The sequence below is a fragment of the Heptranchias perlo genome, chromosome 10 (assembly GCF_035084215.1).
Source record: "Heptranchias perlo isolate sHepPer1 chromosome 10, sHepPer1.hap1, whole genome shotgun sequence".
Lineage (NCBI taxonomy): Eukaryota > Metazoa > Chordata > Chondrichthyes > Hexanchiformes > Hexanchidae > Heptranchias > Heptranchias perlo.
Genome location: NC_090334.1, coordinates 3,902,676 through 3,929,457, shown reverse-complemented (window position 1 = coordinate 3,929,457; position 26,782 = coordinate 3,902,676). Strand labels below are relative to the sequence as shown.

Here is a 26,782-nt window from a genome sequence, read left to right as displayed (position 1 = left end):
ACTGTTTCCACTGGCAGGAGGGTCAGTAACCAGAGGGCACAGATTTAAGGTAGTTGGCAAAAGAACCAGAGGAGAGATTAGGAAAACATGTTTTTATACAGCGATTTGTTATGATCTGGAATGCACTGCCTGAAAAGGCAGATTCTGTAGTAACTTTCAAAAGGGAATTGGATGAATACTTGAGGGGGAAAAATTTGCAGGGCTGTGGGGAAAGACCGAGGGAATGGGACTAATTGGATAGCTCTTTCAAAGAATTGGCACAAGCACGATGGGCCAGATGGCCTCCTTCTGGGCTGTTAGATTCTATGCTGGCTTAGACACCAATGAAATGGCCTCCTTACTCTCTCAGGCCTGAGATTGTTGTTTAAAGTTCATATCAAGCTGGAATGTTTGTGCTGATCGTAAACTGCTGCAGGTTGTACCACATGTACCCAGCTGCTTCCTGGCACGGCTGTAGGCTAATAACTGTCAACGTGTGAGAAAGGAGGCCTTTGTGGCACTGATCACTGTGAAATAGTGAACAACTTCCATTTATAGTGTCACAAAAAGTCACAAGGCGCTTCACAGATGGGGGTAAAGGAAATGCACACCGAGCCAGGAAGGGAGAGGTTGGGCGGGGTGAACTAAAGTCTTGATGAACAAAGTTTTGAGGAGGATTTTCATAGGCAAGAGGGGTATTCCAGAGATAAGAACCCAGGTGGGCTAAAAACTCTGCCTGTAACGTTTGGGCGAGGCGAGTACAGGGCTGGAGCAGGGTGTGGAAATCGGGTGAGGCCAAGCCACTGGATTTAAAGATGAGGATTTTAAAAGTGGCATTGGGGGATGGGGAGCCAGCGTAGGTCAGTGAGGCCAGGCTCATGGTTGAGTGGGACTTGATGCAGGATAGGGTACGGGCAGCAGAGGTTTGGACAGATTGGTGTTTATGATGATCGAGGGTGGAAGGCTGACGAGGAAAGATTTGGAGTAGTCAAGTCTGGCACTGATGAACAGAAAGGACTTGCATTTCAGTAGCTTTACAACCAATGAAGTACTTTTGAAGTGTAGTCACTGTTGCATGCAGCATTCAATTTGCGCACAGCTAGGTCCCACAAACAGCAATGAGGTAATGACCTGATCGCCTGTTTTAGGTGTTGGTTGAGGGATAAATATTTATCAGGTCACCACTGCTCTTCTTCAAGTAGTGCCATAGGATCTTTTAAGTCCACCTGGGAGGGCAGACAGTTTAACATCTCATTTGAAAGACGGCACCTCCGATAGTGCAGCACTCCCGCGGTACAGACCTGAATTTGGGCTATGGGGTTTCAGTGACGGAGTAGCTGAGGTAGGGATGGAGGCGGCTGATGTTGTGAGGAGGAAGCAAGTGGTCTTTGGAATGTGAATCTGTTTATTATATAGAATAACCAGGCCTGGTAGTTGGTCCAGGGTAACGACTCTAAGTGAGAGCTTCTGATGGAGTTGTAGAAAGCTCAAAAAATTGGCAGCCACCTGGGTTCTTATCTCTGGAATACCCCTCTTGCCGATGAAAATCCTCCTCAAAACCTTGTTCATCAAGACTTTAGTTCACCCTGCCCAACCTCTCCCTTCCTGAGTCCTGCCAGTACATTGTATCTTGTAATTTTTTAATTTGAGAAATCTAGGTGAAGGGGCAAGGCCCTTGGAGCAGGACAAAGTTGGAACGAATAGGAGAGATCAGTTTTAAAAACCTGCAGCTTGTAGGAGAAAGGAAAACCAGAGGAGGTGGGGAGTTATGCTGCTTTGAGTTCTTAGGAAAGAGTTAATATAGGAGTCTTAATTTCAACATAGGTGGGGTGGAGAGAGGAGCATCGGAAGCTTGAGAAACAAGGGAATAAAGTTCAGAGGCCCACCTTACTGTAGTAGTATTGATAGACGTTGATTGGAAATCAGATAACAAATATTGATAAATACCCAAAGTACTCGTAGCATCAGAAGAGATTTTACAAATAAACGTAACTTCAACAACACTTGCATAGACGACCTGGACAGGCTCCAAGGACTTGAAGCCAATATATCCCTCTGGATGGGCATTGTATATCGATCGGAATAAGGCGAGATAAAACTTCTCAAGTGCTGACTGTCATGAAGGGAATTGATAATACTGGGATGTCTCACTGGGTTGAAAACAAGCCAAAGATCATATTTTCAAAAACAGAAGAGGAAAAACAAACCCAGGTTACCACAGACCCATTCGCCGTGTGTCAATAACTGGTAACTGGCAAAATACTGGAGTCAATTTAGGGATAAGTTTGAGGAGTATCAGTATATGAAAATAAAGCTCATAAGTGGCAGCCGTGGTTTCAGATTAACTGATTCTCCGTAACAACCTTTGACTTTTTTTTCAGGAAGTGACATCCCAAGTGAACATTGGGAATGTACTGTCATTAACCATGACCCCGTCACAACTCCGACCCACCTCTGCACCACAGCTGCAGTTACTGATCAAACCCCCACCACAGGGTGCCCTGATGCATTGATTTGTGAGAGTTACCTAGAACTACTTGTTCAAGAACCTGTCAGAACAACAGTTAAACTCTAGCTCTTTTATTTACATCAAAGCGCAGTCTTCAAATAGAGGCAGTGCCTTGAGGGACAAGCCTGGAAATCCTGTGGGTCACTAGGTTTCAAATGAATTGGTTGGGCCATTTACACATCTAACACAAAACCATTAACCAGTAAAAACTGATTCTGGGATTATTGCCTACATTTTCATACTCAGCTAATACCCACACAAGCAATCCACCTGGGTTTTGTGTGTTGAAAGGACAGGCCATGTTCTGCATGAGCCCTGGCTTTTAACCCCACATACGCAGTCTTCAAATGGGTCTCCTCCTCTCTAGGTAATTCCAGTGCTGTTCCTGTTGGGGGGGCGGGGCGGGGCTCGGCTCCAGTGATTCTCCTGTCCAGTTATGGACAGGCTGCATCGATTGCAGTGGGGACCCAATTTCAGACTGGTTGGGAGGCGTACATCTGACTGTCTGACTCGGGGGGAGGAAATGTTTTAAAAGAAAAGTTGAATATTTTATTACAGTATATGTTTTCAATGGATGAGGGCATATAGCAGTATTTGGAACCAAAGGTACCCCCCTTCTAGGTAAGGGTTTAGTTAATTACCAAGACACAGCAGTGTTAAATGATCTTTATTTGTCTCCTTGATCCATTCAGGAGCTGCTTTCGTTGGCTAAGAGGAAGCGGAGTGAGCCAGAACAACAAGAGCAGCAGACGAGCAAACCATCAGCGTCATCAGATTCCGAAACCTCGGACAGTGGAGATGAGGTGAGCCATCTGCTCTTATTATCTCCATTAAATATCGAGAAAGGTGGAAACAGCTGGATGTGAATATTTGTACGGGGGTTTCCTATTGGTATGTTATAAATATGTAAAGGTGGTGAGCCCAGGCCATCAGGCCCAGCAAGCTGATCTCACCGGTACGACAGTCAGCCACACAAGTGCCCTCCCATGCTGGGGCTGTAACGCGCGGCGGCGTGGGTACGTCGGGGCTGTAACGCGCGGCGGCGTGGGTACGTCGGGGCTGTAACGCGTGGCGGCGTGGGTACGTCGGGGCTGTAACGCGTGGCGGCGTGGGTACGTCGGGGCTGTAACGGGTTATGCTTTGGTTTAGTTCTATTACCTTCGGGGTCATTGTGCTGTCAGTAGGCAGAGTCTAACCACCTCCCCACCATCAACATCCTGGGGTTCACCATTGACCAGAAACTTAACTGGACCAGCCACATAAATACTGTGGTTACAAGAGCAGGTCAGAGGCTGGGTATTCTGTGGCGAGTGACTCACCTCCTGACTCCCCAAAGCCTTTCCACCATCTACAAGGCACAAGTCAGGAGTGTGATGCACTCATCCACTTGCCTGGATGAGTGCAGCTCCAACAACACTCAAGAAGCTCAACACCATCCATGACAAAGCAGTCCGCTTGATTGGCACCCCATCCACCACCCTAAACATCCACTCCCTTCACCACCGGCGCACAGTGGCTGCAGTGTGTACCATCCACAGGATGCACTGCAGCAACTCACCAAGGCTTCTTCGACAGCACCTCCCAAACCCGCGACCTCTACCACCTAGAAGGACAAGGGCGGCAGGCACATGGGAACAACACCACCTGTACGTTCCCCTCCAAGTCACACACCATCCCGACTTGGAAATATATCGCCGTTCCTTCATCGTCGCTGGGTCAAAATCCTGGAACTCCCTTCCTAACAGCACTGTGGGAGAACCTTCACCACACGGACTGCAGCGGTTCAAGAAGGCGGCTCACCACCACCTTCTCAAGGGCACTTAGGGATGGGCAATAAATGTCGGTCTCGCCAGCGACGCCCACATCCCATGAACGAATTTTAAAAAAAGAGAGCTGCTGATCAGAGACCTGGTACTCTCCTCTCTCCATCCTGCCCCCTCTTCAGTGCAGGAGGAGAAATTGAAGTCCCAGACTGCTCTGGCCCACCAACTCGCAGCTCTGTACAGGGCAGCTCTGGTGGAGGTCCTTGGTGCAGGTCTCCCCTGACTATCACCTGGGCCGGGGAAGAGAGACTGACGCAGGAGATTCGAGTGGGAGAAAACTCTTTGTACTGGGAATATCCCTGTGGAGAGTTTTTTGGTGTTTAACCACTGCATTGGTTCATGTCTACAAAAGGAAAAGGAAGTCCACATGAAGCAGCTGATGCTAAACTGCACAGGGTGATGTAACGGTATCAGCAAACACCATGTGGAGCAGAAGGTTACATGTGCTCTGTCACTGAGGGTTGGCTTTTGTGTCTCCTTTTGTCCTTGTACACCCGAATGATGTTTTTAGTTGCACAAAAAGCTGCTCATCAGAAATATCTGCTACAGTTAGTAGAATCTCTCCGTTGTAAAACAACAAGGGATGAGCATTGAATTATTGAGTCATTTCAGGGTGTCACTTCAACTAACAAGTGTTATCTCAGCTTTCTGAGAGTGATGGTTTCAGTTTAATCTAACCCCTCCCCCCACCCTACCCGTTTCAAAAATGGGTATGTCGGCAAGAACTATGGGACTTGCAAGGGGCTTATGAAATGGATGTTTTGTCTGTCGGTTGCCTGTAAGAGTCTTACAGTCTCGTTTGGCCACTTGATCCACTTCCTAGTTTGCACAATCCCATAGACCTCTCAGAATTGGCAATTTGACTCAAAGGCCTCAGGATGACTGGTGTGAGAAATGAAACAATGTCTCCGTGATGTAGTTGGGCACTTTCCTCTCAAGGGGTTGAAATACATTGTTAGGGCAGTATAGAGGGAGCTTTACTCTATACCTGCTCTGGGAGTGTTTGATGGGACAGTGTAGAGGGAGCTTTACTCTGTATCTAACCCGTGCTGTACCTGATCAGAGAGTGATTGATGGGACAGTGTAGAGGGAGCTTTACTCTGTATCTAACCCGTGCTGTACCTGCTCTGGAAGTGTTTGATGGGACAGTGTAGAGGGAGCTTTACTCTTATCTAACCCGTGCTGTACCTGCTCTGGAAGTGTTTGATGGGACAGTGTAGAGGGAGCTTTACTCTTATCTAACCCGTGCTGTACCTGCTCTGGAAGTGTTTGATGGGACAGTGTAGAGGGAGCTTTACTCTGTATCTAACCCATGCTGTACCTGCCCTGGGAGTGTTTGATGGGACAGTGTAGAGGGAGCTTTACTCTGTATCTAACCTGTGCTGTACCTGCTCTGGGAGTGTTTGATGGGACAGTGTAGAGGGAGCTTTACTCTGTATCTAACCTGTGCTGTACCTGCTCTGGGAGTGTTTGATGGGACAGTGTGGAGGGAGCTTTACTCTGTATCTAACCTGTGCTGTACCTGCTCTGGGAGTGTTTGATGGGACAGTGTGGAGGGAGCTTTACTCTGTATCTAACCCGTGCTGTACCTGCTCTGGAAGTGTTTGATGGGACAGTGTAGAGGGAGCTTTACTCTGTATCTAACCTGTGCTGTACCTGCTCTGGGAGTGTTTGATGGGACAGTGTGGAGGGAGCTTTACTCTGTATTTAACCCATGCTGTACCTGCCCTGGGAGTGTTTGATGGGACAGTGTAGAGGGAGCTTTACTCTGTATCTAACCTGTGCTGTACCTGCTCTGGGAGTGTTTGATGGGACAGTGTAGAGGGAGCTTTACTCTGTATCTAACCCGTGCTGTACCTGCCCTGGGAGTGTTTGATGGGACAGTGTAGAGGGAGCTTTACTCTTATCTAACCCGTGCTGTACCTGCTCTGGAAGTGTTTGATGGGACAGTGTAGAGGGAGCTTTACTCTTATCTAACCCGTGCTGTACCTGCTCTGGAAGTGTTTGATGGGACAGTGTAGAGGGAGCTTTACTCTGTATCTGACCCTGAGCGGAGGATGTTTGGGCACAAGAAAAGGCGTCCTGTTCCCTTGACATTTTTCCTCAATAGGTAGATTATCGTTAACAGATTTAACCTGTACAAAGCCACTCGGAGCAGGATGTTGGGATCCAGTGCACAGTGCTGCCTCGCTATTCCTTAACTATATCTTCTATTCCAACAGCATGGGTTGTAACTGCCTCTGTTGTTGTTGTGTCAAGCTAGTTTTAAGATGCTGTGTGGAAAATCCACACAGCATCTTAAAACTAGCTTGACACAACAGGGAATTGAAGCCTGATTTCTGCACAGAAGTGGTTCTTGCTGTGCAGGTACCAGGGCCACGCTGTCTGGGGCCTGTATCGGAGGAGGCCTGTGTTGGTAATGGGGAAGTTGTACTTAATGGTGTGCCTTCCTTTTCAGTGGACAATGGGAGGCAGCAAGACTAAAAAGAAGGGAAAAGGCAAGGGTGGGGAGAAGAAACCGGCCACGAAGAGAGCGGTGAACAAGGCGGCATCATCCGGCAGCTCAGCCGAAGACAGCTCCGGAGATAGCTCCGCGCCAGAGGAAGGTAAACCATTGAATCCTACAGTAAACTGCACCCCAAGGAATGATGTATTAATGGCTGTTCACTTCAGACATCCTCCCTGTCCACTCCTGGATGGAGTCCTTTGTGCTTCGATTAATGAGAACAATTCATATAGAGCAACAGTGCTACTGAACCATGCAGATTTCCATCCTTGCTCTGTGCCAGGCTACAGTGCTTCTAATTTGCTGGTCTGGTTTCAGGAGGGCAGTTGCGTACCAATTTCCGACTCACTGTCACCCATGCAGGGGTGACACTTGGGTACAGGGGAGTGAATGGAAAGGGGTTATAGGCCTTTGGGTACAGGGGAGTGAATGGAAGGGGTTATAGGCCTTTGGGTACAGGGGAGTGAATGGAAGGGGTTATAGGCCTTTGGGTACAGGGCAGTGAATGGAAAGGGGTTATAGGCCTTTGGGTACAGGGGAGTGAATGGAAGGGGTTATAGGCCTTTGGGTACAGGGGAGTGAATGGAAGGGGTTATAGGCCAATGGCGTACATTGGCGGCAGCAATTCACCAAACCACGGGAGAGTTCACCTCTAAGCAAGGCGGCTAGATTTGAGAATTCAGCCGTCTGCAGGAGAACTGTACGTTTCCCATTAGATCTGTATCCCATTGGGAGTCGGCTCCATCAGGGGGGATTTGGAGGGGAAAACCCCAGTAATTTTCAAACCTAATTGAGGAAATATAACATGAAGTTCAGTTTATCCTAGAATAAGGGAATGTCTGGCAGCGAGTTACAGGTTGGGGGGCACGGGTCCAGCTGACGTCACTAACCAGAAGAGTCACGCTGAAGTGGTTTAACCTTTGGTTCATGCAGCCAATGGTTGATTACTGCCTTAGAATCAAATTCTTTCATAAAACGGATATTTTAAATCTGGATAAAGCCCCCCTCTGGCAATTTGATGTTCTTGAGGGTGTCCTTTATTTTTTACCTCCCCTCTCAATGGTATTGACTCTTAAGGTACAGTTTCAAGCGTCTTTGGATGTTTTACTACGTTAAAGTTGTTGTTGTCTCTTGTTCCCCCCCCCCCGTCTCCCTTTCTCTGTTTCCCTTGTGTAAATGGTACCTGGTGAATGAGTCATGTGTTTGAAATTAAAGGGGAAGTATCTGATTCGGAGAGCAGTAGCTCGTCTTCAAGCTCCGAGTCGTCGTCCTCATCAGAAGAGGAGGAGTTCCACGATGGCTATGATGACGACCTCATGGGTGATGAGGAGGACCGAGCAAGGTTGGAACAAATGACTGAGAAAGAACGAGAGCAGGAGCTCTACAACCGAATAGAGAAGAGAGAGGTGCTAAGGAGGAGGTGAGATTCTGATCACTCGTTGTAGTCTGCGTACTTTGGTATGGGCAGTTCTTTTTCTTACTGATACGTGGGACCTCTAGATTTTCTCATTTGATCCCAGGACACAAATCCAGAACAATAAATAGAGACATAGAGTACAAAAGCAAAGAAGTTATATTGAACCTTTTTAAAAAAAAACACACTGGTTCAGCCACAGCTGGAGTATTGTGTCCAATCCTGAGCACCACACTTCAGGAAGGGTGTGAAGGCATTAGAGAGGGTGCAGAAGAGAGTTACTAGAATGAAGTCCCTCATCCCTGGAACCAGTTACGTGGAGAAGCTGGGGTTGTTCTCCTTAGAGCAGAGAAGGTTAAGAGGAGATTTGATAGAAGTGTTCAAAATCATGAATGGTTTCAGATAAAGTAAATAAAGAAAACCTGTTCCTATTGATGAAAGGATTGAGAACCAGAGGACACAAATTTAAGGTGATTGACAAAAGAACCACGGCGACATAAGGAAAAACTTTTTCACGCAGCGAGTAGTTATGATCTGGAACGTGCTGCCTGATAGGGTGGTGGAAGCAGATTTAATCATGACTTTCAAAAAGGAATTGGATAAATACATGAAGGGAAAAAATTTGCAATGCTATGGGAATGGGACTAACTGGGCTCGATGGGCTGAATGGTCACAGACAGGAGACCATTCTATGAATGCAACTTTGTAGTTACATAACGGTCGTATTTATTTATTTAACCTTTTGAATGTTGTTTCATGAAGCTTCCCAAGGAGGTAACGTGGGATGGTGGTAGCAAGTGCTGGGACATACGGAGTTATGATAGTAAGGAAGGGAACATCTTGACAAAGCACGGTGTGTGGAGCTGGCCAGCTCACAGTGAACCCCACATTCAGCTGGACTGACATTTGGGCACGCTGCAGATGATGATCTGCACGGCACTGAAACATATAACAAAGTCCCAGCTTCGATCCTCAGTCTGTGTTGAGTGAGCTGATCTCTCCCGGGCAGCAGTTTGAGCTCTACAGTTGGCCTCAGTGCCCCTGTGCCAGGGAGGGAAAAATTCAGCTGTGCTGGAAAGTGCCTGTGTGTGGGTATTGGGTGAAGACAGTTATTCAGGTGCATGGTTCCATGGGTGCTGGGTTACTGCTCCGTAGCCCAGAGGTGCTGAGGCCAATGTCACTACAGCAACAACAGCTTGCATTTATATAGCGCCTTTTAATGTAGTAAAACGTCCCTCAGAGCGTAATCAGACAAAATTTGACACTGAGCCACATGAGATATTGGGGCAGGTGACCAAAACCTTGGTCAAAGAGGAGCGTCTTAAAGGAGGAGAGAGAGGCGGAGAGGTTTAGGGAGGGAATTCCAGAGCTTGGGGCCTAGGCAGCTGAAGGCACGGCCGCCACTGGTGGAGCGAAGGAAATTGAGGATACGCAAAATTGGAGGAGCGCAGAGATCTCGGAGGGTTGTAGGGCTGGAGGAGGTTACAGAGATAGGGAGAGGTGAGGCCATGGAGGGGCTTGAACGCAAGGATGAGAATTTTAAAATCGAGGCATTGCTGAACCGTGGTCCAATGTACATCAGCGAGTACAGGGATGATGGATGAACGGGACATGGTGCGAGTTAGGATATGGGCAGCAGGGTTTTGGATGAGCTCAAGTTTATGGAGTGTGGAAGATGGGAGGCCGGCCAGGAGAGCATTGGAATAGTCAAATCTATAGGTAACAAAGGCATTGATGAGGATTTCAGCAGTAGATGAGCTGAGGCAGGGACGATGTTACGGATGTGGAAGTAAGCGGTCTTGGTGATGAACAGGAGATGCTACTGCTGAATGTTCATATAATCAGTGCAGGCCAGGAGTCTGACCTGGGACAGGCTGGTCTGTGCCTCATTTATACTCCGCCTAAACCAATGACATCAGGTGTCAAAAGTCAGCCACCTTGTTTTTTTTTGGGGACAACTAGATGAAGTGTGTGCCGTGGGATTGGGCTCATCGAACTGGACTGAAACTGCGAGGGGGAGGGGAGGGGGGGAGGGGAGGAGGGAGATGGAGAGATATCACATTGGCTGCTGTTGAGATTTCTTTCTGGTCCTGTGCTGTGCGTTGCAGTGATTGGCTCAGCTCACTTCAGTGTGAAGTTGGAACTGAATTTCAGCTGGTATTCAAAGGGTTCTTCCAATCTTCGGCAGGTTTGAAATTGAAAAGAAACTAAAGGCAGCAAAGAAGAAAGAAAAGAAAGAGAAGAAGAAGAAAATGGAGGAGGAGAGAGAGAAGAAGATGCAGCATGTTCAGGAGTCGCAGGTATCCTGTTTTAGTCTTGTCCCCCTTTTGAAGATGTTCTTCCTGACTATGTTGGCACAGGCCACTACAGAGTGAGGTTCGGAGCCCACTCTGAGCCCTTGTGTCCACTGTGCGACCTGGCCTCTGGCTCAGTGCTGTTCAAAGTCACAGCTTATGCTGTTTAACCTCTCCTTACCAGTGATCGTGGCTCATGTTTCCACGAGATGTGCTACCCTCTACCCAGCTCCCTACATCCCGTCACCAGATTGTGTTTCTTACTCCTTTTTGTTCTGGTACTTGATGTGTTTAAGAAGAATATTGCTGAATATGTGGGCTGTTGCTGGTGTGCGGTTTCATGGATGCTCTGTCCAAGTGGTCATTCTCCATGAACAGTGAGGGGTTTGTCTATGTAACAAGTGATGACTCATTTTAAAAATAATTAGATTTAGGATATTTGTGATTTATTGCCCATCCCTTAGCGGGGATGAGTACACCTCACAGGCCATGCTGAAGCGTATTTGTCACTCCAGGTAATGTCGCACAACAAAGAACGGCGATCGAGAAGGGACGAGAAACAGGACAAGAAGTCTCAGGCTATGGAGGAGCTGAAAGCTGAACGAGAGAAAAAGAAAAACAAAACAGGTGAGAAACGAGTGGTTACAGGAGCGCTGATAGTCCAGGATGAGATCCAATGGGCCTGAGGTTTTGATGAAAACCCAACCTTGGGATTTTTTGTTTTTCAGACTTATTTTAGTGACCTTAAATGTGTCACTGCAAATTAGAGCACATTCAATGGGAAAAGGTAGTCCAGCTTGCGCTCTCTCTCGCTCACGCACGCTCTCTCTCGCTCTTTCTCTAGCATTTTTTAAATTAAGACCCGCTATGAGATTTTGTCCTGGTAAGGTGTGAGAATCTCGTAATTCCCCGAGCAGCTCCATTCGTTGAAAAGGGAGCCATAAGCTACCTGCCTGTTCTGTACTCTGTAGCCAGCTCCTTCTCCTTCACCAGAGCAGCCTAGGGTAAAATAGTTCCCTCAATGAGTAATACCACCAGAGCAGCCTAGACAGCAACAACTTACGTGATCTATATAGCTCCTCAACATAGGAAAACACCCCAAGGTGCTTCACAGGAGTATCAGACAAAAATGGACACTGAGACAAAAGATCCAGCCAGATCTAGTGATGCTAAACTAGTCATGCTCTTCGACTTCAGGGGCAAAGATGGGAAATCGACTGGGATGGGAGCGTGAAAATATTGGCTGGAGACAAGGGTATCAAAATTGGTGGTTAGGGAGTCGTTAAGCTGCAGGCGCATTGTGGCAAATGGAGGGGGTGATCGTGAATGTGAGTAGGAGACTTTATATGAGAGAGGTTTAGTGAGGGCAGTGGATTCAGAGGAGAGGGGGCAAGGGGAGCTGAGATGGAGGTTGAAATCACTGAGGATGAGAAGTCGCTCAACGCAGAGGCTGAGGGAGGATAATTTGTTGGGAAACTTGGGGGGGCGGTAATAGAGAACAAGGATTTTAAAGAGGGGAGAGTGGCGGGACCGACCAAGGTGTGATTCCCAAAGTGCTTTATAGGCAATTAAGTTCTTTTTGTACTGTGTGGAAAGTATAGCCAGGTGGGGAGGCTGCAGTAAGAGGGAAGGTATCTCCACCCATGAGCCAAGTTTCAGTGAAACCCAGGGTGTCAATGCAATCAGCCACAATAAGGTTGTGGCTGGCAAGTGCCTAGTTCATGAGCAAACAGACATTCTGCAGAGAAGGGCAGTGATTGTTGGTCCACTGGCAGAGTCCAGGCCGGGAAGGAGGTTCATGAGCTTAGACCCCAGCAGGTATGGTAGATGGGAGGGTCAGTGAGAAAGGAGGATAGGGCAGCTTCTTCAAAGGACCCATCGGAGAATGTCGAGAGACACTGGGCAGATGTGGGCATATCCAGGGGGGATTCAAGCCTGGAACGGTGGCAGGAGAGGCAGAAGGCAAAGGACTGGTGATGAGTTGGGGTAGGGATTTAGGGGGGCAAAGTGCCCAAGAGGGGAGAAAAGAAAGGTGGCATGACTGGGTGATATAAGTGAGCATCTGCAGGAAAGAAAACTGCTCTTCATTAAGGTAGTGAAGGGAAGTGCCAAGTCTGGGGATTGATCTGACTTGTTTCTTTCAGCTGAACTGTTGGCCAGAAAACAGCCTCTAAAAGCCAGCGAGGTTTATTCCGACGATGAAGAGGAAGAGGAGGAGGAGCAGTCTAGTGTGAAGAGTGATCGGTCGTCTAGGTCCTCATCTTCTGACGAAGAGGAAGAGTAAGTTCTTGTGATAGAGACCCATCTACAGTGGCTGTGTCTGGGGCAGCGTGGATAACTGGGATCTTACCCTGAATTATCGTGGGTTGTTTTTTTTAAACGCTAGTTTTCTTTAGGGCAGGTTTCACTGCTCTGTAATGAAGTTGACTAGTGGATGGAATGAACATTATCCCTTTGCCTGAAGTTCTGGAGTGAAAGGGCATGTAAATCTGATCAGCCACGGGGCAGGTACCAGCAGTACTTTCTGTCTAGCGAAGTTCAGATTCCATTCCATTCCATACACACTTGCAAAGTTCCCTTTCACAGTGGTTGCCCCCCCAATTTTTTGGGCAACTTCTGTCCCCTCACCCTTTTTGCTGGAGATGTTAACTTCTTGGCTACCACCCATCCCCTAGCATCTCGGTAAGTGGCCGATCTTCATGGGTGAGCCCTGGTGGTGAGTGCTGGCAGTCTTTTCCACCGCAGAGGACATCACAGCCTGACCATGTCCTCACCTGACGTACACATGCTTGTACTGACCAGGGGCACTGGATAATGATCAACAGTGGATGTCCCCAGCTGACTGTTTCCCCTTTTCTCGCACAGCACCACCACATTTACCCTCTGGTATCAACAGATCAGAGGCATTAAAGCAGGAAGCTATTTTCTGCAATACCATTGGGTGAGCAATAGCAACTGTGATCTGCTGGAGTTTGATGTTGTGGCATGATTTTTCAATTAGGAGAAAAGCTTCATCTGTCTCTAGTGTCAGCCACGGCTCAGTAGTAACACATTCGCCTCTGAGTCAGAAGGTTGTGGCTTCAAGCCCTACTCCAGAAATTTGAGCACATAATCCAGACTGACACCTTAGTGCAGTAATGAGGGAGCGCTGCACTTCAAGGTGCTGTCTTTCGGATGAGACATTAAACCGAGGCCACGTCAGCCCCCACCTCAGGTGGACGTAAAAGATTGCACCGCACTACTTCGAACAAGAGCAGGGGATTCTCCCCGGTGTCCTGGCCAATATTTATCCCTCAACCAACATCACTAAAACAGATTATCTGGTCATTATCTCATTGCTGTTTGTGAGACCTTGCTGTGCGCAAATTGGCTGCCGCGTTTCCTACATTACAACAGTGATTATACTTCAAAAGTACTTAATTGTCTGTGAAGTGCTTTGGGACGTCCTGAGGTCATGAAAGATGCGATATAAATGCAAGTCTTTCTTTCATTCTCTATTATACCTCAGAGCTTGCTTTAAAATCTCTGGTTTTCTTGTTTTCAATGTTGACAACTTGCATTTATATAGTGCCTTCAATGAAAATGGGCGCCAAGCCAAAAAAGCAGTATTAGGAGAGGTGACCAAAAGCTTGGTCAGAGAGGTGGGTTTTATAGAGGGTCTTAAAGAAGGAGCTTGAGAGACAGAAGGGTTTAGGGAGGGAATTCCAGACCTTGGGATCTAGATGGCTGGTGGTATGGCCGCCAGTGGTGGGAAGAACAGGGGATGGGGGTGCACAAGAGGCCAATTAGAGGAACAGAGAATTTGGTGATGGGAAGGGGATGGAGTCATTGACAAGGGTATGGAATTTGCGGTGTGGGCCAAAGACAATGGCTTTGGTCGTCTTACTGTTTAGCTGGATGAAATTACGGCTCATTTTGGGTTGAAAGAGTTGAATCGATAGGAAGTCATCAGTGTATGTGTTGAAGCTGACACCATATTTGAGCATGGTAGCGCCAAGGGGCAGCGTATTGAAGGGTGGGGGTCAAGGATGGATCCTTGGACTGCTGAGGTAACAGTGCAGGACAGGAGAAGTAACCATTGCTGGAGATGCAATGGCTGCGATCAGATAGGTAAGAGTGGAACTAATTGAGGACAGTCCAACCGAGCTGGACAACGGAAGAGGATGGTGTGGTTGACCATGTCCGAGACGAGAGAGGCTGAGGCGACACAGAATGTCACTTGTGACTTTGGTTTGGACCATTTGGTGCCGTTAAAGATATTCAAAACAGAGCTGTGGGAGCGATGGGTATGGATCTGGAAGCTAACATGTTCAAAGACTTTGGAGAGGAAAGAGAGGTTGGTGATGAGGCAGTACTTTGCAAGATCAGAGAGGCTGAAGGTTGTTTTTTTTTTAAGGATGGTGGAGACAGGGAACCATTTACAATTAGCACAGGACCAGGAAGGGAAGTTGGATGATCAGGAATTTAGCGGAAATGGGATCCAGGGAGCATGCGCATAACATGAGCTCGGAGAGGGCATGGGGATGATAACAGGCTAGGGTGGGAAGGATCGGGGAAGGGAGGTTTGGCAAGGGGAAGGAGAGTAGCAGCAGAGGAGATTGAATGGATAGTCTCCAGTAACCAAGAAATCCATGGACTCCTCGTACTTGTTGATGAGTGGAGGGGACAGTGAAGAAGCCAGGGGTTATCTTTGCCCTCCCAGATGATCCTAAAGTAGTGGGTGGTTTTGGCAAAGGAGAGCGAGGCCTGATAGGTCTGGCTGGACCACACTGAGCTCTGTCAATGAATGGCTGAATCAGTTGTGCATCAGATACGCTCAAATTTGCACCTCTTAGACTTGAGGGAGTGAATGTGTTCCCGGTGGGGGGGAGGTGAATGTTTTGCTGGGGGGATAAAGCATCAAAGGTGGAAATGAGGAAGTGGTTGAAGAAATCAACAGCTACAGAGAGTGTGTTGAATGGATGGCCACAGAATGGACATGTGGGAGTTTGAGTTGCAAGAGACTTGGTGGGGAGAGGTATTTTTCAGGACGGAAGGGGTTTGTGGGATGTGGGTGGTTGGAGGTTGCTTTCTCAGTGATCGAGACCATGGGAGATAAGGAGATCGAGGGGCTGAGCATAAAAATGGAGGGTGAGGTTTAGGGAGGTAGGAGGACAGTGAATTCGGAGGAGAGGGCCAGTGGAGCTGATACGAAAATTGAAATCAGTGAAGATGGGTCGTCACTCAGTGCAGAAGCTGATGGAGGAAAGAAGTGAGGATATCTTGGGATGTGACGTGGGGGCTGATAAACAATGAGGATTTTAAAGGAGAGTTGAGAGGATTGGAACAGATTAAGATGCTCGAAGGAGGAGGAGGTGACAGAAGAGTGGTGGGGGGGTGGGAAGAGAGACCAAGTGTGACTTGGTAGTAAGGGCCACTCCGCCACTGTGGTGATTTGGGTGGAGCAGGTGGTAGAACATATAGGCAGGTGGGAGGCTTCATTGAAGGCCAAGGTGAAGCAATCTTCACTTCAACGCGTCAGCAGTAAGGCTGTGGATTGTAAGAGCCTTATTCGCAAGTGAGTGGATACTTTTTAAATATTCGTTCATGGGATGTGGGCGTCGCTGGCAAGGCCAGCATTTATTCCCCATCCCTAATTACCCTTGAGAAGGTGGTGGTGAACCGTCTTCTTGAACCGCTGCAGTCCGTGTGGTGAAGATTCTCCCACTGAGCTGTTAGGAAGGGAGTTCCAGGATTTTGACCCAGCAACAATTAAGGAACGGCGATATATTTCCAAGTCGGGATGGTGTGTGACTTGGGGGGGGGAACGTGCAGGTGGTGGTGTTCCCGTGTACTTGTTGCCCTTGTCCTTCTAGGTGGTTGAGGTCGCGGGTTTTGGAGGTGCTGTTGAAGAAGCCTTGGCAAGTTGCTGCAGTGCATCTTGTAGATGGTACACACTGCAGCCACGGCGTGAATGTTTAGGGTGGTGGATGGGGTGCCAATCAAGCGGGCAGCTTTGTCCTGGATGGTGTTGAGCTTCTTGAGTGTTGGAGCTGCACTCATCCAGGCAAGTGGAGAGTATTCCATCACACTCCTGACTTGTGCCTTGTAGATGGTGGAAAGGCTCTGGGGAGTCAGGAGGTGAGTCACTCGCTGCAGAATACCCAGCCTCTGACCTGCTCTTGTAGCCACAGTATTTATATGGCTGGTCCAGTTAAGTTTCTGGTCAATGGTGACCCCCAGAATGTTGATGGTGGGGGATTCAGCGATCTTCCACCGGAGTCTAAGGAGGCAGTGGTGCGTGGGCTGAGAGGGATGGGAAGAAGGTTGTTACGAACATACGAATTAAGAGCAGGAGTCAGCCATTCGGCCCCTCGAGCCTGCTCTGCCATTTGATAAGATCATGGCTGATCTGGTTGTGACCTCAGCCCTACTTTCCCATCTACCTACTATAACCTTTGACTCCCTTGTTAATCAGGAATCTTATCTAACTCAGCCTTAAAAATATTCAATGACCCTGCCTCCACCGCTCTCTGGGGAAGGGAGTTCCACAGACTCACGACCCTCTGAGAGAAAAAAATTCTCCTCATCACCGTCTTAATTGAGAGACCCCTTATTTTTAAACTGTGGTCCCTAGTTCTAGTCTCTCCCACAAGGAGAAACATCCTCTCAGCATCTACCGCTTCAGGTCCCCTCAGGATCTTATATGTTTCAATAAGATCACCTCTCATTCTTCTAAACTCCAGTGTATACAGGCCCAACTTGTCCAACCTTTCCTCATAAGATAACCCCCCCATTGCAGGAATCAGTCAAGTGAACCTTCTCTGAACCGACTCTAAAGTTATTGAGGGTAGCCCCCAGCGGGTACGTTGGGTGAGAATGGTGGTGAGTGGAGGATATAGCAGCTCGGCCAAGAGAGGCACAGAGGGTACCTGCGCTTTTAGCGAAGGGAGAATTCAAGCCTGGGATGGTGGCAGGAGAGTGGGAAGAAAGAACTCTGGTGACGTTTCTATGATTTTTGCACAAGTTGGAAGAGTAGTGGCTTTAGTTAATAGCTTTAGATTTATACATTGTAAATGGGCAGTTAGTGTCAGGACAGGTTCGATCCCAGAAAGGACTGGAGTTGAGCCCGACCTTGTCCTCACCTTGTATGTTTAGAGAATTCATAGATAATGATTGGGAGCAAGAACCTGGCTGATTTTCCTTTGTGATTGGAAATGTGTTGAGATGCTTGCTGCCTAGTGCTGATAACAAGATTTCAGTTAATTGACCCCGAGATTAACTTTTGTTGTTTATATTTCGGCAGAAAGGAGGACGTTCCAGCCAAGTCACTGCCGGTCACTTTACCAGAGGAACTCAACAAAATCAGGCTTTCACGGTATAAACTGGAGCGATGGTGTCACATGCCCTTCTTTTCCAAAACGGTGGTTGGCTGCTTTGTCCGCATTGGCATTGGAAACAACAATGGGAAGCCGGTGTACAGGGTAAGTGTGAAGGTGTGACTGTAGATGTTTAGGGTCAGTGTGGAGGTGTGACTGTAGATGTTTAGGGTCAGTGTGGAGGTGTGACTGTAGATGTTTAGGGTCAGTGTGGAGGTGTGACTGTAGATGTTTAGGGTCAGTGTGGAGGTGTGACTGTAGATGTTTAGGGTCAGTGTGAAGGTGTGACTGTAGATGTTTAGGGTCAGTGTGGAGGTGTGACTGTAGATGTTTAGGGTCAGTGTGGAGGTGTGACTGTAGATGTTTAGGGTCAGTGTGGAGGTGTGACTGTAGATGTTTAGGGTCAGTGTGGAGGTGTGACTGTAGATGTTTAGGGTCAGTGTGGAGGTGTGACTAGATGTTTAGGGTCAGTGTGGAGGTGTGACTGTAGATGTTTAGGGTCAGTGTGGAGGTGTGACTGTAGATGTTTAGGGTCAGTGTGGAGGTGTGACTGTAGATGTTTAGGGTCAGTGTGAAGGTGTGACTGTAGATGTTTAGGGTCAGTGTGGAGGTGTGACTGTAGATGTTTAGGGTCAGTGTGGAGGTGTGACTGTAGATGTTTAGGGTCAGTGTGGAGGTGTGACTGTAGATGTTTAGGGTCAGTGTGGAGGTGTGACTGTAGATGTTTAGGGTCAGTGTGGAGGTGTGACTGTAGATGTTTAGGGTCAGTGTGGAGGTGTGACTAGATGTTTAGGGTCAGTGTGGAGGTGTGACTAGATGTTTAGGGTCAGTGTGGAGGTGTGACTGTAGATGTTTAGGGTCAGTGTGGAGGTGTGACTGTAGATGTTTAGGGTCAGTGTGGAGGTGTGACTGTAGATGTTTAGGGTCAGTGTGAAGGTGTGACTGTAGATGTTTAGGGTCAGTGTGGAGGTGTGACTGTAGATGTTTAGGGTCAGTGTGGAGGTGTGACTGTAGATGTTTAGGGTCAGTGTGGAGGTGTGACTGTAGATGTTTAGGGTCAGTGTGGAGGTGTGACTGTAGATGTTTAGGGTCAGTGTGGAGGTGTGACTGTAGATGTTTAGGGTCAGTGTGGAGGTGTGACTGTAGATGTTTAGGGTCAGTGTGGAGGTGTGACTGTAGATGTTTAGGCTCAGTGTGGAGGTGTGACTGTAGACGTTTAGGGTCAGTGTGGAGGTGTGACTAGATGTTTAGGGTCAGTGTGGAGGTGTGACTAGATGTTTAGGGTCAGTGTGGAGGTGTGACTGTAGATGTTTAGGGTCAGTGTGGAGGTGTGACTGTAGACGTTTAGGGTCAGTGTGGAGGTGTGACTGTAGATGTTTAGGCTCAGTGTGGAGGTGTGACTGTAGATGTTTAGGCTCAGTGTGGAGGTGTGACTGTAGACGTTTAGGGTCAGTGTGGAGGTGTGACTGTAGATGTTTAGGGTCAGTGTGGAGGTGTGACTAGATGTTTAGGGTCAGTGTGGAGGTGTGACTAGATGTTTAGGGTCAGTGTGGAGGTGTGACTGTAGATGTTTAGGGTCAGTGTGGAGGTGTGACTAGATGTTTAGGGTCAGTGTGGAGGTGTGACTGTAGATGTTTAGGGTCAGTGTGGAGGTGTGACTGTAGATGTTTAGGGTCAGTGTGGAGGTGTGACTGTAGATGTTTAGGGTCAGTGTGGAGGTGTGACTGTAGATGTTTAGGGTCAGTGTGGAGGTGTGACTGTAGATGTTTAGGGTCAGTGTGGAGGTGTGACTGTAGATGTTTAGGGTCAGTGTGGAGGTGTGACTAGATGTTTAGGGTCAGTGTGGAGGTGTGACTGTAGATGTTTAGGGTCAGTGTGGAGGTGTGACTGTAGATGTTTAGGGTCAGTGTGGAGGTGTGACTGTAGATGTTTAGGGTCAGTGTGGAGGTGTGACTGTAGATGTTTAGGCTCAGTGTGGAGGTGTGACTGTAGATGTTTAGGCTCAGTGTGGAGGTGTGACTGTAGATGTTTAGGCTCAGTGTGGAGGTGTGACTGTAGATGTTTAGGGTCAGTGTGGAGGTGTGACTGTAGACGTTTAGGGTCAGTGTGGAGGTGTGACTGTAGATGTTTAGGGTCAGTGTGGAGGTGTGACTGTAGATGTTTAGGGTCAGTGTGGAGGTGTGACTGTAGATGTTTAGGGTCAGTGTGGAGGTGTGACTGTAGATGTTTAGGCTCAGTGTGGAGGTGTGACTGTAGATGTTTAGGCTCAGTGTGGAGGTGTGACTGTAGATGTTTAGGCTCAGTGTGGAGGTGTGACTGTAGATGTTTAGGCTCAGTGTGGAGGTGTGACTGTAGACGTTTAGGGTCAGTGTGGAGGTGTGACTAGATGTTTAGGGTCAGTGTGGAGGTGTGACTGTAGATGTTTAGGGTCAGTGTGGAGGTGTGACTGTAGATGTTTAGGGTCAGTGTGGAGGTGTGACTGTAGATGTTTAGGGTCAGTGTGGAGGTGTGACTGTAGACGTTTAGGGTCAGTGTGGAGGTGTGACTGTAGATGTTTAGGGTCAGTGTGGAGGTGTGACTGTAGATGTTTAGGGTCAGTGTGGAGGTGTGACTAGATGTTTAGGGTCAGTGTGGAGGTGTGACTAGATGTTTAGGGTCAGTGTGGAGGTGTGACTGTAGATGTTTAGGGTCAGTGTGGAGGTGTGACTGTAGACGTTTAGGGTCAGTGTGGAGGTGTGACTGTAGACGTTTAGGGTCAGTGTGGAGGTGTGACTGTAGATGTTTTGGGTACCCCAGTAAAGGGGATCTTGTGTGCCCTATGGTCTGGAGAGCACCTTTTATCTAGTTGAATGATGGCATGACCTGGGGACCTTTTCCTGTTGCTATGGATGTTGGATAGCCTTACCCAAATTGTTTTCTCACTGTCGACCCAGAATCAGGGGAGAGGAGAGAGATTAACAGCACCCAATCCGCACAAAACTAACATTTTGACATGCCATGAGCAAAGGGAGAGAAACAGGACAACAGGAAACAAGTCGCCAATTGTCTCATAACTGGACAAAAAAAATCACCCGTAAAGGATTGTTTTGAACTGCCTTTTCAAAGTCAGATCTGCCATTTATCCACTGAGGGTCTCTTACGTTTCTGTAACATTGTGATTTTTACCCATTTGGCCCTGAAGGGTTTAATAATGTGAGTGATAGGAAGTCAGAATCAGGATACAAAGGGTTAATTCCCAGAGTTCCAGCACAACTTTCTGACTCTTCATCACTGTCATGTATGGCTGGGAATTGTTGGTGTGATCCTGAGGGATGTGACGGCCATTAAAACTGTTCACTTTTGCATCCAAATTAGTGCTGAGACAATGGGAGACCATTGAGCACATTCTCGCTTTATGTACTGGACTTGACGATCTCTCTTCCTCTGTCGAGTGTGTCGTCCTATCCTTTCAGAAAGTGGACTGAAAAGCACCTGAGACAAGACCAATGCAAATCAACAAACTACTTTATTTCACATGATATATATGAGCATAGTTTTTACAACGAGATCCACTCCATTCCCTACTGCTCATATCATAAAACATACCGAAGTGCACAACACTGCCCCTGTCACGACCTAAGCTCGCGAGTTAGCAATTCCTGAACTAATCTTCATTAACATTACTCTGATAGGCCATTCATGCCTCAGCCTGGGGACTTGCAACCACTCTCTGGCTGACTGAAAAATACGACCCCTCTGCCCCTATCATAATTCCAGACCCTCAACTGCTGTAGAATGACTTCTCCAGAGAGAGGGACGAAGGCTAATTGCTGACTCCTCCCTCCACTCGCTCCCTATATTGGGGATTGGCTTGCTAAGCTACCAATCAAATGAGAAGCCTGCTCCCTTGGTGTTAGGAGCACTGTTTCGCTCAGGTCCCCCTTGCTGGGCCGATTACACCCAGCATGAATGGTGTGAACAGCTCTAGAATGTGCTCAATGGTCTCCCATTGTCGCAGCACTAATTTGGATGCAAAAGTGAACAGTTTTTAATGTCACATCCCTCAGGATCATGTCAACAATTCCCAGCCACACATTGTTCATCGGCACTGTCAAGTTGGAAAGCTGTTGGAACTCTGGGAATTAACCCTTTGTATCCTGATTCTGACTTCCTATCACTCACATTATTAAACCCTTTAGGGCCAAATGGGTAAAAATCACAATGTTGCAGAAACGTAAGAGACCCTTAGTGGATAAATGGCAGATCTGACTTTGAAAAGGCAGTTCAAAACAATCCTTTACGGGTAATTTTTTTTTTGTCCCGTTATGAGACAATTGGCGACTTGTTTCCTGTTTCTCTCCCTTTGTTCATGGCATGTTGAAATGTTGGTTTGGTGCGGATTGGGTGCTGTTAATCCCTCTCCTCTCCCCTGATTCTGGGTCTACAGTGAGAAAACAATTTGAGTAAGGCTATCCAACATCCATAGTAACAAGAAAAGAATCCCATCCCTCTCCGTTGCGCTGGGGGAGCAGGAGCAGTGTTGAAGCTTGATGTTGAAAACCACTGACCAGGGGTCTGGGGGGAACTGAGGGGAGAGCCTGCAATAAGCTTGCATGTCAATCTCTGCCATGACCATCAAATCGTAGAATGGTTACAGCACGGAAGGAGGCCATTTGGCCCATTGAGTCCGTGCTGACTCTCTGCAAGAGCAATCCAGCTAGTCCCACTCCCCACCCTTTTCCTGTAGCCCTGCAAATTTTTTCCCTTCAAGTACTTATCCAGTTCCCTTTTGAAAGCCACGTTTGAATCTGCCTCCACCACCCCCTCGGGCAGTGCATTCCAGATCATAACCACTCGCTGTGTTTTTTTAAAAAAAAAGTATTTCCTCATGTCACCTTTGGTTCTTTGCCCAATCACCTTAAATCTGTGTCCTCTGGTTCTTGACCCTTCTGCCAATGGGAGCAGTTTCTCTCTATCTACTCTGTCTAGACCTTTCATGATGTGGAGATGCCGGTGATGGACTGGGGTTGACAAATGTAAAGAATCTTACAACACCAGGTTATAGTCCAGCAGTTTTATTTGAAAATCACAAGCTTTCGGAGCTTACCTCCTTCGTCAGGTGAACATTCACCTGACGAAGGAGGTAAGCTCCGAAAGCTTGTGATTTTCAAATAAAATTGTTGGACTATAACCTGGTGTTGTAAGATTCTTTACATAGACCTTTCATGATTTTGGATACCTCTATCAAATCTCCTCTCAACCTTCTCCGCTTTAAGGAGAACAACCCCAGCTTCTCCAGTCTATCCACGTAACTAAAGTCCCTCATCCCTGGAATCATTCTAGTAAATCTCTTCTGCACCCTCTCTAAGGCCTTCACATCCTTCCTAAAGTGAGGTGCCCAGAACTGGACTCAATACTCCAGTTGTGGCTGAACCAGTGTTTTATAAAGGTTCATCATAACTTCCTTGCTTTTGTACTCTATGTCTCTATTTATAAAGCCCAGGATCCCATATGCTTTTTTAACCGCTTTCTCAACCTGCCCTGCCACCTTCGACGATTTGTGCACTATACCCCCAGGTCTCTCTGTTCCTGCACCCCCTTTTTAGAATTATACCCGTTAGTTTATATTGCCTCTCCTTGTTCTTCCTACCAAAATGAATTACTTTGCACTTCTCTGCGTTAAACTTCATCTGCCACTTGTCCGCCCATTCCACCAGCCTGTCTAGGTCGTCTTGAAGTCTATCACTATCCTCCTCACTGTTCACTCCTCCTCATTGGTACACTCTGGAGTGGCCAAAATCTTAGAGCAGATTCCATAGGGTGCGTAATGCAGGCAAGATCATCGGCCCCCTCATCATCCACCCTTACCTGTGCTTCAGCTGATCATTCCATTTTCCATTCATAAAGTGCAGGTTGCACATAACCTCCAGTACTCTCTGACTGCCTGACTACATCTACATCTCTTGCACACCCTTGAACAGTGCAATGAAACTCTGTTTCAATTCTCCTCGGACAGTTTTTTAAATATCTGTCACAATCCAACTGAGAGTTTCCACCCCTTACCTTGCAGCTCCATCCTTAGTGTTTTTTTGTTCATCCCTCACTCTTTCCTCCATTTTATTAAAACTGTCTCCCAGCAGCTGTTTCCGCTTGTGTGCCAAACACTTCTTTTCCCCACAGCTGCAAAATCCACCCATGACTTGAACATTGCTCCCCATCAGGGGTGGCTGTTGTAGCAGCTCCTGCATACCTTTTACCCTGTTCCCACCCCTTGCTCTCTGTCACAGCCTTTTGTGTGTCTCCATTTTGTCAATATTATGCTCAGTGATTCTCTGAATTTCCCTTCTAGACTCTAAATATCACACACACATCCTGCTAGCATCCTCACTCTGTTGTAATCAAGGCTCGTTGCACCACTTCTCCGCTAACTCATTCCTTGGGCATTCAAAACTGAAGAGTTCCCTTTTAATGTTCCCCACAGACTTTTAAGACCCAAGCTTGACATTGGCTCAGCTCATCTCTTCTACTGTCGCCAACCTTGGTATCCTGCGCTGTATGGGCCATGGGCCTTCATTTAGGTGTCTCAGTACCACCGTGTGAGATGGCTGGTTCTAAATACCTCTCTCTGCTTCCAGGTCACAGAGATCACTGGTGTTGTAGAAACTGGAAAGGTCTATCAACTGGGCAGTACCAGGACAAACAAAGGCCTGCAGTTACGGTAGGTAGAGAATCAAAACAGTCAAAGCCAAGGTTCCCAGAGTATTGTGTGTTTGGCCAGTTGTCTAATACAGTCCCGACATCACTGGTGTTACTGGATCTTACGAAATGTTGTTTGGTCTGGACCAATTAGATCATGCAATTGCAGTGGAACTCTCTGCTTTGAAAAACGTGTGGTGTGTAAGAAGGCTGTGAATGGAGCTTAAATAAAAACCAAAAATGCTGGAAACACTCAGCAGGTCAGGCAGCATCTATGGAGAGAGAAACAGTGTTAATGTTTCAGGTTGATGACCTTTCATCAGAACCGGGAGAAGTTAGAGATAAACAGTTATTAAGCAATACAGAGCCAGGGTAAAACGGGCCGGGGGGAAAGATTGGCGAAGAGGAAAGAGTAAAAGGGTAGTTCTGTGATAGGGTGGCGGGCCGGAGTGATTAAATGATCAAAAGCAAAATCCTGTGGATGCTGGAAATCTGTAAAAACAGAAAATGATGGTGCAAGGCAAACGGAGGTGGTAATGGGACAAGTATAGAAACAAAAGATGGGTCCAGAGGAGGTGTAAATGGTCACAGCAGAACCATTACCAGCAGCTGCTGTCTGAGAAAATGGGAGCCTTGATTATGATCTGCGGCATTTTGCTTCTGTGAATTGTTCTGATCCTATCCCTTTGTTTTCAGTCGGTGCAAAGGTCAAATGCCCCTCTCAGTCCCTGTTGAACACATTTTATCCTGTTAGCTTCTCTCCTTCACCCTTGCCCCAATTTACTCTCCAGAAGATAGCTGCTGTTGGATTGTGGTTCAAGGGGTAGAACCAACTCTCCAATACTGTACTCAGATAACTACTCCATGAGTCAGCCAAAATGGTGATCACCGGGGCTGCTTGACTACATGGGGCGTCGCAGCCTAACTGGACCCTATCCTTACCAGAAGCAGGCACAGGCTCTTTCCAGCTGGAATTAAGGGGTCATGTAATTGAGGTGTTTTAGGTGATTAAAGGATTTGATAGGGTAGATAGAGAGAAACTATTTCCTCTGGTGGGGGGAGTCCAAAACAAGGGGACATAACCTTAAAATTAGAGCTAGGCCCTTCAAAGGCGATGTTAGGAAGCACTTCTTCACACAAAGGGTCATGAAAATCTGGAAAACACACGCCCAAAAAGCTGTTGAGACTGGGGGTTAATTGAAAATTTCAAGACTGAGTTTGATAGATTTTTGTTAGGCAAGGATATTAAGGGTTACGGAATCAAGGCGGGTAGATGGAGTTAAGATACAGATCAGCCATGACCTAATAGAATGGCGGAACAGGCTCGAGGGGCTGAATGACCTTCTCCCTGTTCCTATGGGATTAATTGAAATTGGTCAGACCCCAGATCGGATGAATTTCCATGAACCCAGGGATAATGAGATCAGTCATAATGCCATACCACTAAGGTCAGCCAACTGACCAGGGACTGAGTCCAGGACCTTCTGATCAGTATAGTTCAGAACCACCCCAGTGGTGCCTCGGCTATTAGGCTGCTGGATGTTGGTGGATTGATTGTGAAGCAGCAGCCATGTTGAGAGTGGGTTTACGTGCAAGGGAGGAGCTTGTACTACTACACCATCCTGTTCAGTGACTGCGCCATGTGATGTGGGATGTCCTGCTTCAACCCAGCTGAAGATTTGACATTAAACATAATTTATTAAATCACAGTGAGGAAACAAACTTCCCCAGCACCCCTCCCCCCCAATGTTTTCTCCTCTCCCACGGGTGATGGCTGCTCTTCTAGTGTGCAGTTCCATGGGTAAAGGCAGCCTTCTAGTACTTGTTACACAAGGTTAGGGCTCATGGGGTTGGGGGGAACATATTAGCATGGATAGAGGATTGGTTAACAGACAGAAAACAGAGAGTAGGGATAAACGGGTCATTTTCAAGTTGGCAGGCTATAACTAGTGGAGTGCCGCAGGGATCGGTGCTTGGGCCTCAGCTATTTACAATCCATATTAATGACTTAGATGAAAGGACCGAGTGTAATGTATCCAAGTTTGCCGACGATACAAAGCTAAGTGGGGCGGACATATGAGGAGAGGTTGAGTAGATTGGGACTCTACTCATTGGAGTTCAGAAGAATGAGAGGCGATCTTATTGAAACATATAAAATTGTGAAGGGTCTTGATCGGGTGGATGCAGTAAGGATGTTCCCAAAGATGGGTGAAACTAGAACTAG

At 47.4% G+C, this 26,782-nt stretch overlaps 1 protein-coding gene across 1 annotated transcript in view; it reads left to right on the top strand.

The window, feature by feature from the left end:
• Positions 1-26,782, top strand: part of rtf1 (RTF1 homolog, Paf1/RNA polymerase II complex component) — a 55,219-nt gene that overhangs the window by 9,872 nt on the left and 18,565 nt on the right. Inside the window, exons 2-9 of the mRNA XM_067991146.1 lie at positions 3,181-3,291; positions 6,770-6,917; positions 8,033-8,237; positions 10,420-10,531; positions 11,041-11,152; positions 12,670-12,805; positions 17,811-17,988; positions 24,498-24,580. Coding sequence (XP_067847247.1) covers positions 3,181-3,291; positions 6,770-6,917; positions 8,033-8,237; positions 10,420-10,531; positions 11,041-11,152; positions 12,670-12,805; positions 17,811-17,988; positions 24,498-24,580 — 1,085 coding nt within the window. The remainder of the gene's footprint in view (positions 1-3,180; positions 3,292-6,769; positions 6,918-8,032; positions 8,238-10,419; positions 10,532-11,040; positions 11,153-12,669; positions 12,806-17,810; positions 17,989-24,497; positions 24,581-26,782) is intronic.